The following is an 11,164-nucleotide window of genomic DNA, read 5'->3' as shown; positions in this document are numbered from 1 at the left end:
TTGTATTGTTTTGTGTTTAATCTATAGCAAGTACTCAATAGGAACAAGCACAAATTCAAACTTATGTTGCTTGAAGAAACTGAATACGAGTCTAATACAAATGCTAAAGGAAAAAAAAATTTCAATAAAACCTCCAAAAACTTCTCTTTTTAAAAAGCTTTTGCCATCTGATACGGACCGAAATTATTCTATCCATCATCCACCTGTTCAGACGCGTAGTAGTGTCAATGTGTCGTCAGAGAAGTTATAATGGATCTATGAGCTTAAAAGCTAAGTTATCAAGCCATAAAGTGAAAACAAAGCATTGAATCTAACCGTTTAGCGTCTCACTCCGCGCTCAGTGAGACTGGCCCTTCTTTATTTTACCCTCTCTCGATTGTATTACATCTCAGCTATGTAGGGCCCCGAGTGAAGCAGTCTGAATAAGAGATATTAATTCGCTAGGGCAAATTTGCGGTTGTCGATATTGTCATCGCCGGATTATCTTGGATCCCTAGATATAAGGGAAAATCCTTTCACCTGGACGGAGCTTCTCAAAAAAATGCCATTGCTTGGACTATTGATCGTTCTTGGTAAGTACTTGTATCAAACCAATTCGGTGCAGCGTAGCTAGAGGCAGTTTTAGTAACTTCCTGTTACGTTTTCTCTCTGATATTATTACAGAATGCTTTCACAATTTCTTGATGCTTGTATTGACGCACTTAATAGACGTGAAAATCTGGTGAGGAAAAAGAAATAGGAAGAAATAAAAACAATTGGAAAGACGGGAGCTTTTTTTTCTATTTTGGATGTTCCCTTTTGTCCTCTTTTAACTATGAGTAAAAGCGAATTACAAACAAGATGTATATTACATGTAGGTAGAAAAATTTACCTTACCGGAACACAACAAATTAATCTGCTCCCTTTTCTAAAATTTCTCGGCGATTTATGTATGATTCGCTCTGTGTTTAATCTCTTTTATATGTTGTCATTGATCTCTACCATGTTATCCTAATTTTCCTCTATACAATAAACGTAGTCCTTCGCCCGAGTGAGGACAAAACGTAACGGCGATCTCCTTTCAAACAGATGTATTTTCTAGACCCCTCTGTCGACACAAGCGCTCTTCCGTGACAAAAACCTTTTCAAGGAATAGTTAGCTCAGAAAACAAAAAAAAAATGGTCTTAAATATTTCAAATATATCGGTTACTATGTTATGAGTCGCTAGAACTCCGCTTTAATGGTTGCAATTAATTTTCTTTCTCCTTAACAAACTCATAGCGGCGACACACTTCAGTCTATTTACTGTCGCCGTGAAGGTGCATTTCTGACACGGGCGGTATTCGTTTGTCAAATTTTCCACTGACACGTTTCCCTTTATTAGTGGTGAAAAAAAGATATGATGGTTTACTTTTTTTTAATTTGCGACGGCAGATTTTTTTCATAAATGAGGATTAATGAAAAACTTTACAGATGTTCCACTAGAGATGACGTAATCGGAAAAATAAACTCTCTAACATTTGTTCGTTTTAAGACCACATTTCCATGGATATCTTATTATCGTAGTGCTTGTCTCGCAATTTTTTCTTCTGCCAAATCCCCCTTCCTCCCCCCACTCCACCCCCCTTGCCTTGTCATGGTTATGAATTAGGGAGTTATTATTTATGACTGGTGATTTACATTTTGTCTGGTTTCATCTCTCCCACAGCGACTAAGATCATGCTAATTTCAGCACAAGGTTTGTAATTTCTTCGTAGGAAAAAGGGAATAGGACATTTTAAGAGATCGACATTGTCTGAGGTGTTCACCTCTGCCGTCAAGGCTTGACACTGAATGTATCATCTATCGCTAAATAAATCTTAAGAAGCGAACTACTCGGGAAAATCACTGATTTTTTATTGCTGGTAAATGTCCCTTCAAAAGATGTAAGAAAAGACAAAAAAAAAAAAAAAAACGAAAAAACAGGGGAAGGTGTTGGCCTATAAACTTTACACTGTCACTTCAATCTTAAAGCGGGTCACCATCCCAAAAAAAAAGTTAGTTAAAAAATTAATAAGAAAAGATAAGTCTAGTCAGAAAAAACTGAGGGTCTAAACATCGAATAACTCTGTAATTTTCTCTACAGACCAATAATACTGATAATGAGTGAAAAGCGATAAAAACAGAAGGACAAAAGCAATCAAAAATTTCTTTGGGTTCTCTACCGACTATAATTTTTTTTTCTGAAAGTCCATGGAACAGGACGTGAGTGGAATTAAAAATGATCTACAAAAAAGATTATTTTGTAAAAGAAATAAAATACAGTATGTGTGCAAACGAGGAACATCGTTGACATTTTTAAATGCTTCCACTAAATGTTCACTTTTCTAACGCAGGTAGTCATTGCTCCATCCATAACAAAAATCTCAGTCACTCAGCACTTAACGGTACGGAGTGCCTGCAGAAGACTGGCCCATGGCGTCAGAACTGGCATAAGCTGATATGTTTCAATGAAACAGAACCACCTATTGACAAGGAATGTTGTAAATCTTGGTGTAAGAAGTTGGCGTCTTGTTTCGGACAGTCGGCCAGTTGGACTACGCGCTGTGAGAAAATGTGGAGATGCAGTAGGCCTCGCAGAGACCTCTCTATCATCATGACAAATAGAACAGACTCGTCGTATATGGGAAGTATTACAGTGAAACAATGCTGGGCAACGAGACGGCATTTTCTTTCCATTAAGCTAACATCAGCAATCGAAGTACGTGCATTTAAGTCTTGTGTGACATTTTTTAGCGCCCAATGTTTCTTAGTGTTCCTTTCACTCTTTACAGAGCTTTTGCATAATTTTTGTATTCCATTCATTTATCTATTCCTTCACGAGTAAGGCTACTAGATGACATACGTTAACCACCGTCTTATTCCTGCTCGAAACTTTTTTATTTTTAACCTTCTCAGTTTCCAAGCAAGACACTTGTCGACACCATCCTAGAAGAAGTGATATGCCGTTCTGGAATTAAAATAGATCAAGAAAAGACGGAGCGTGCTCTTCTCTCCGTTACTGATTTGGAGGAGTTCATCGGGAATTATTCACAGCACCATCTTAATCAAACCGCACCTGAGATTTATATCAGTAGTGAACATGCAGGTGAGTAAATGTTAAAAGCTGATTTGGGAGTTCTCTTGATTTCTGATACCGATTTCATGCATTTTTCATGGCATTTTTAAGAAAAATCTGCTAGGGCAATACTTGCTTTAAACTATTGACTTTGTTTGAAAGCTTTGTCTCTATCAACCCTTCATCGATTCCTGTTGGCGACATGTATAAAACCCCCATTAAGGCTGTTCATACCAGCGAATTCCTATTGCGCACCGATTGTATCCAAGGAGTCTTTCAATACCATACAATTTCGCAACAGAGTGCATTAAAGAAAAAAAACTTTCGAATCCGTCGCGGTAATACATGTTTTATGATTAAAAAATGATCACCTACACTTTATCCGAAGTTCAAATTGAGAACACTCCTTTCAATAGGGATCATTCCAAAGTGCTTGCTTTGAATTCTTCTAAGTATTTGTTTTCAAACCTTCTAGGCCTAAATATTTTGTGAACGGTAACTTGTGACTAATACGAAAGCATCCTCATTTATTTTGGCCTGCGCTTAAAATACTTTTTTTTTTTCATCAGATATTTTGGTCAGGAAGATTTTTAACGAAAATGAGAGTGATGTCCAACTTGGGGATGATAAAGGAGAAAACTCTCTCAGCCTTCCCACTGCAGGCTTGGATAACGGTTGGAGAGTTATATATTTTTCATTTTTTTAAAAGTAGTCCAACTCGGGCTTTAATCAAACAAAGAATTAGACGACACGAAGTCCTGTTGCCAATTAATAAAATCTATGACAAATTTAAGAAAAGAAACTAAACATAAGTAATATGTTTTCAGAAGAAAACAAACAAAAAAACAGAAATAGCAACAACAACAACGTTGAACTCGGCGAAAAGCGCGGCAACAGCGAGCGCACATAACACGTCCTGTCTACTTTCATAGTATCCCTTTAACCTTCCTATTACATTGCCCAATTACAAGCATGAAGCATACACTCTCCTATAAGTGCTTAAATCAGGCTAGTGATAACCAATCAGGTTCGAATATTTTGTTATATTTTGATTATCAGGGCTATGGTCAGAAGGGGGCTGGGTTTCATGTACGAAGGAAAATTCAAACTGAATGACTGAGATTTTAATCTGGTTGTTTGTTTATATTTATTTGTTTATTTGTCCGTAGATCGATATATTTTATTCCTATTCAAACGTAAGGCATACCATTTGAATTAGCCACTTGGCTTGTAAGGTCTTAAAGTCGTGATTGCTTGTCCTTCTTTTTATTATTAGACCAGTAGTATTAAAATTGCCTCCACTATTACGTCTTAGGATCAGTGGCACTTGCGGTCATTTACAAAGATCTCCATGAAATATTCCAACCGAACCAAGCCAACTCTGCCTCTTTCAACGAACGAAGGTTTGCTAAAACCTAGTTCTATATATAGTATCTTCATGTTTTTATAGCTCTCTTTTGGTGTGTAGATAAGCTACACCAGGCAAGTTTAGAGCAATGTGCTCGATCCCAGATTAAATTTCTGTTTCGCTTTTGTTTTGATTTTCTTTTAATAAATTTTTATCAATTTTCTTTTTGTCCTTAAGAACATTTATCTTTTTTTTTTCGTCTACTTTTATCTGTCTTGTTTTTCTGTTTATTTGTTGGTCTTTCGAGTGACTTTTGACATCTGAATGATATACATAGAAAAATAATTGAATGCATATTAAAAAGATAGACTAGGAATTAAGGATTTCCGCTTAGTCGTCTTTGGTTCATAAAGAAACTTCGCTTTGTCGACTTTGGTCCATAAAGAAATTTCGACGGAGTTTTCAAGACTTGTGATGAAATAAGTGCACATAATAGCTTTTTTTATCTAAGCATTTTGCAAAATGATTGGGAATCATGGTTAGGAACATCAACACATTTATCTTGTCTGCAACGATATGGCCAAGGAACACCAAACTCAGGAAGAATATCACGTTGAGATTTAAAAACCTAAAGGTAAGTTGTATTTAATCAAGAGACAGTTGCAGCCATGTTTATAACTATTTAAAAGAGTTTAAACAGCTTTAGTATATCTGGATAATATGAGCAAACTTTGCCAATTTCTCTCTCTTAACGCATCTCTCCTGTACCATCCGTGTTTCTGTCTGCATTTTCGTTGTTTCTATTCATATATATCCAATTGTTTCCTCTTTTTAGTCTTGTTTTTGTTTGACTTTTGTTGTCGTTTTTGTTGTTGTTGTTATTGTGGACTTTATTTTATATTACTAGTTGTTAGCATTAGATTTATTATGGCTTAAAGGCCTTCTTTCTTTTTAACGCAAAGAGAGGCAAACTAGACTAGAAATATTGGGAAGCAACTCTTCAAATTTATCACAAATGGGGGAGAAGTCTGGAACATTGCGGCGGGAGCACTTTCACCTCCATATAAATTAGCCCGCAAGACGCTGAATTACTTAAAAATACTGGTTATTTCACGGTTTTAGCCTGCAACTTTGGACACAAGCTGCATGTTTTGGAATACTTTCGAGAACAGGTAAATAACTTTGAATTAACTAATGAAATCGTTCACTCCAATTATCAAATTTCTTGAGGACTCTTCTTTCATACAGGTGAGGCTTTTGTGAGTGGCACATCATATAGTGTGCTCACTTCTTACTCCTTTTCCTTTTCCTCTTTCTCAGACCTCCGTATAAGACGTGGTCGATCGAAATGTCAGTTGTTTCGTTTATTAATTTTTTTTTTTTAGTGGGGGAGGGTGAAGGGAAATTTTACGACTGTTTTCTAAATGCTTTCTGCAGGCCCTCGAGATGGTCAGGGCAAGGATGTCTCCTACATTCTAGGAACGAAACTTACACAGAGTGCAGCTGCAATCATCTAACTCACTTCGGAGTTCTTATGCAGTTTTACAGTGAAACAAGCGGTAACAGTTTAATTAAGGTAGGGATATTGCGGAAGATACATACATTGCTTTCAGAAGGCACCATGTATGGGCGTGGCGCTTTTTCCCGCGTCGGTGTTAAACGGGGTGTAAGGTATGTAACCTTTTTCTGTAATCATCATTAAATCTCTGTTTTTTGCATTCATTTTCAAGACTGACGAAAAGGCGCTGAATATTCTTACATACGTGGGCTTCTCCTTCTCTTTAGTTGGAATCACTTTAACAATCATCAGTTATGCTGTTCTTACGTAAGTATCTGACATCATTTCATGGAAGCATTGTAAAGCAAGCCGATATTTTAGATCCAACAACAACTATTATCAGCTTAGACGTGTAAACAGATATGAGCCAAGTCGAATTATCTTTTGTTTCCCAAAGTATATAACATGGCCTTGTATAAAATGAGGATAGAACTGATATGGAGGAGTCCTCTTACAAATCATTTGTTTAATTTTGATTAGAGACATGCGGGGACCTTTATCTCAGATCCGAGTGAGTTTAGTCAGCTCACTTGGTGCAGGGCAAATTATCTTTCTAACCGGAATTGGTGCTGCGGAGAACAAGGTGAGATATTACATCAAATAAGTAGAGTCTCTTTGTGTTAGTCTTTATGAAAGTAACCTGCTCTTAACTTATTCAGTCCATGCCACTTTTTCTATCCTGTGCAGTCTTCCTGTGTTACAATAGCAGCTTTAGTACAGTATCTCCTGATGGCCGCTTTCTGCTGGATGCTTGTCGAAGGAATTTATCTTTACCTATTTGTTGTAAAAGTTTACAACATCAACGACAAGATGAAGGTGTCACATGGATTTTCATGGGGTAAAAATGCATTCAAAACTTGTCATACTCTCATTGATAATTGTTTGAAAAGGAAAACATGAATAATTACCTGCACCATTGTAATCACCTCCATCACTACTATCATCATCATAGCATTGTAGTTTGACATTGTAATCACTTCGAGTTTCAAATGCATAGGTCTACCCGCCCTTATCGTCTCCATATCGCTGGGCATTGCAGCAGGAAGGGAACAGGGGATTACAAGCTATGTCAGTGAAAAATTGTAAGAAGTGAAGACTTTTTTCTCCTGATCCATGAGTCTGCCACGAATGTTCGTTTTCTGCCTTTTCGTTTGTTTGTTCTATTTTGTCATTTCCGTTGTGATTTTTACTTGTAAGCAAACCGGGCATAGAGGATACTGTGTACGTGCATGTACACAATAATAAATCATTAATTGATAATTTATCAAAGTCTCCGATACCTAATTTACTTCAGCTGCTGGATTTCATCTGCTAACGGGATGATATGGATATTTGTTGTTTTCGTTGTGCTGACTGAGTTGGTAAGTTGAATTCTCAAGGTTTATTCGCTTTCACGTTTTGCCTTCAGTTATCGTTAGAATCGTGACGATGTTTTTTTTTTTTTTTACCACTTACCTCTAACCTCATGTTCGATAGTATTCCGCGAAGTGTAAAGTGTATGTTTTTCTTTGGGACACCTCATTGCTAGAGGACCCATTAAGCGGTTATCGCGCTGGACGGCAGGTTAAGAAGTCCAAGGGCCCGTTTCTCGAAAGTCCAAGTAACTTAACGGACTCGAAGCTATGTTTTCAAATCAAAATTTAAAGGATAAAAAAGCAGGTTCGGGCACCCAAACCAGTCCTTTTCTGTTTCTTAAGCTAATAGGTTTGTTGTATCATTTTCAAACATTTTTAAATCTACATCTTGAATGAAAACAGAACAGCTTTACAGGCCTGTTAAGTTACCGAGACTTTCGAGAAACAGGCCTCTGGTTCGAAACTTTGTCGGTTGATTGTCTTGTGTTGTTAGGCGAGACAGTTTGTGTCTACAGTGCTTTTCTTCCTCTCCACCCAGGTACATAAATGTGTACGAACGCATTTTCAGGTAAACCTGAGAAACTTGGTGGAATGATAAGGAGGGGAAAGCGCCAAACTTTTTACGTCCTTTACCTCAAGTGCAAACTTTGCTCTACCTCAAAATCATGTTATTTTTTATTTAGTTTGATAAGTGCATATTCTTTTATTTCAGTTAAACGTAATGCTACTGGGGCGAGTTATGAAGGAAATGACAATCATGCATCAGGCGAAAGACAAACACAGTGAACAAATAAGGTGAGTATGTCAGTGGCGCCAGTAGAATATAAATCACGGTGAGCCATTCGCCTTTTTCTTTGCTTCCTTGTACAAGTAATATCTACTTACGAAAATGAAAGCAACCTATCTTCTTCTTCTTAATTTTTTTCCATGATTTTGTAGGCTTGGTGTCAGGGCATACATGGTGATGATTCCTTTGCTGGGGATCACGTGGCTATTTGGTCTTCTGTTGTCCTTGCACAAAGCGTTCGCCTACATTTTCACACTCCTCAACTCCACTCAGGTAAACTAAACACAACTTTAAAATGAATTCCGTTCAACATGAGGTGGCTAACTGGGTTACTTCTGTTTTGATAAATCTCACCAAAGTTGAAGTCAGTAATCAGAGTTTATCTCTACTCATATGAGATACACCCTACTCATGCGAGAACACAAGTTCACCACTGTTTATTATGAATTCTCAGCTCTCTCCCATACTCGACTACCTTTTTAAGCGAACGTTCTATCCGTTCTATCCCATTACCACATACTTGAAAAATAGACCCCCTACGGCTATTAAGCTTTCAACAGTTATAGCGTTCTTAAGTAAATAACGTTAACGAGAAAAAAAAAATTAAATAAAAAACAGACAATCGAGATTCTAATGTTGTCAAATAAAAACACCGATCACTCTTTACAATGATAAGAAAAAATAAAAATTTAATTTTCTGGAATTAAAAATAAGAAAATTAAATTATAAAACCAATCTCACGATCTTGAATCTGCAATGATGATGGTTTTCTTCATCTTATAAAATTTATCTTATATTATTGATCTTATAATATTGATCTTATAATATAAGTACTCTCACTGTCACGCATATTGTCGTGCCTAGTAGATTACCAGGTGCTAAACTTAGTGTAAAGCAACTTGTAAAAATAGAGAACTTGTGATTAATTCCAATAATTTGGACATTTTTCTGGCCATGAAATTGCATATTAAGGGAACTGGGCGTAGATGAAAGCTCTCTGAGTCTACACAGGCAATAAAAAAAGGTATACTGCAGGCGTAAACTTGATATCCCACTTTATGATTTAACAGGGCCTCTTAATATTTCTCCTTCACTGCGTAAGAAACTCAGAGGTATGTTATTCAATGTTGTTCTTAGCTCTCTTTGTACCTTTGTTCAGATTTCTTTCTAGCTAGGCTTCGACTTTGAAATAAGAAATTTAATTCCATGGTTATGTCGATCCAATTCAAAGCACGATCAGTTTTAAAACTCTTGTAATCGTTTTGATTTCACCTTATCCTTGCAGATTAGATCTCGCTTTAAAACAAGGATCACTGGCGTCACCCCAACTATAGATGAAGGAGCGAGCATTAAGCGAGCCTCGCAAGTGAATGAAACTGAGGGGAATATCGTTTTTCCGAGGAATATTCCTGTCCAGCCTCGCAATGACAATGAAAGTGGTGTTGAAGTCCCTGAGATCTGAATCGACATCGTAGTCTTTTTCCACAGTCTAGATCTGTGTATATCTTAAATTAAGTTCGTTTAGAAAGTTTGGTACGACTCAGAAGAGCTGGATAAGAACCCGCTCACGAGATTACTGTAATGTGGTATGGCCTGTTTACTGGGAACTGGGGGGAGGGGGCATCTTCAAACACGTTTCCTTCGATTGTTTGTAAACTGCTGATGCAGTCCGGCCAAAGTCCCCCGAAAAGTGTTGTGATGCGCATTTGATCATATCCACATGTTAATTTGCGCAATATAAATATTAAATTATTATTATTATTATTTTTATTATTATTATTATTATTATTATTATTATTATTATTATAACCTTCTGAAGCTGAGGCTCGGATAGCTTTGCATTTGATCCAAATTATAATAATATAACAGTTCAAGTAATCATCATGAGAAGTATCCTTTATGTCGAGAATGAGTACCGGATATAACCAAGGTCAGATGGTCTAGAAATCCAAAACCACATCCAAGAGACAATTCCTGAGAGTAAGGGAGCTACCAAGGGTATCTTAGAAGGAAAAAAACATTTTTTGTTTTCAAACTTAAACTTGCTCACCAATGAGTATCCATTAGAAATGGTTAGGATTTCATCACCGTGAAAGAAAATCTTCCTCAGATGTTTCATTTAGTCTATTCATTATTTTATTTATCTACTTATCGTCGTTATTCCTTCATAAGAAACCATAAGGCACTTTGATTATATCTCCATTTCTAGAAAAGAAAGTGAACTTTGTACGAAGAGGTTAGGCTTCCTCTCACTCCTCCCTGTCTAATGAAAACATCTAATAGTCTATGAGAATTTAATTCTAAGGTGTATGTAATTATATTCAGGCATCAATAAATAATTTGTTTCTAATGTCTACTGATTTTGAACTGCGACAAAGTGATTTCGATTCCTGATATTACTACATAAAATTGAATGCGCCGCAGTAACGTAGCTTGGCCAGGAATGTACCAAACACATGACCTCTTGCGTGACAGTCGTTAAACAGATTGCATCACATTTTTTTTTTTTATTTAGCCCCGAACTCTTTTCAAGCTGGACGCGTTGCCTATGGCGGGCCAAGAAAGAAACTTTGAGAAATTAAACTACAAAGATGAACCTTTAAGATGATGTATGTTTTGATTTGTAAATATATCATACCAGATATTTTTAAAGGTCTTTAAATGGGTCGTGAGAGCTATTCAGCGAAGGAGTTCAAATGTAAAAATAAATCATCAGGTGGTGTATATTAATGATCTGGAATTTATATATGGCAGACCTCTTCATGGGCCACTGAGGTTTACCTTTATTTTACCTCTGCGAAAAAGACGAGAGGTACTCTATTTCAACGGGTCCCTACTCAGACTTAAACGTAACAACCAGAAATTTATATTTTCCAAGAGATAAAAGGACCATCTTCCAGCAAATAAAGTTTAAAAGCGGGATTGCATCCCGTTGTAGCCTACGAAACTGCCGAAGTCGCTTAATCTTTCATTGCTTTACGGTGGGCGGACAAAGTCTATCTAGGCTTCTTTTGAACTATTCCATATCTCGGACAAAAA

At 36.7% G+C, this 11,164-nt stretch overlaps 1 protein-coding gene across 1 annotated transcript; it reads left to right on the top strand.

The window, feature by feature from the left end:
- The first annotated feature begins 218 nt into the window (after window positions 1-218).
- On the top strand, window positions 219-9,889 carry LOC148736762 (adhesion G protein-coupled receptor D1-like). Its single transcript, XM_088750975.1, has 18 exons — window positions 219-572; window positions 1,689-1,718; window positions 2,356-2,720; window positions 2,918-3,107; window positions 3,647-3,751; window positions 4,393-4,480; window positions 4,969-5,059; window positions 5,548-5,597; window positions 5,863-6,001; window positions 6,156-6,250; window positions 6,464-6,566; window positions 6,671-6,821; window positions 6,981-7,065; window positions 7,278-7,344; window positions 8,051-8,133; window positions 8,278-8,398; window positions 9,196-9,237; window positions 9,411-9,889. The coding sequence occupies exons 1-18, from the start codon at window positions 542-544 to the stop codon at window positions 9,585-9,587; spliced, it is 2,013 nt and encodes a 670-aa protein (XP_088607101.1). The 5' UTR covers window positions 219-541; the 3' UTR covers window positions 9,588-9,889.
- The last annotated feature ends 1,275 nt before the right edge of the window (window positions 9,890-11,164 follow it).

This window comes from Stylophora pistillata, chromosome 2 (assembly GCF_964205215.1).
Source record: "Stylophora pistillata chromosome 2, jaStyPist1.2, whole genome shotgun sequence".
NCBI lineage: Eukaryota > Metazoa > Cnidaria > Anthozoa > Scleractinia > Pocilloporidae > Stylophora > Stylophora pistillata.
Note: the sequence above shows the minus strand (reverse complement) of the source record. Positions and strands in the feature narration are given on the sequence as shown.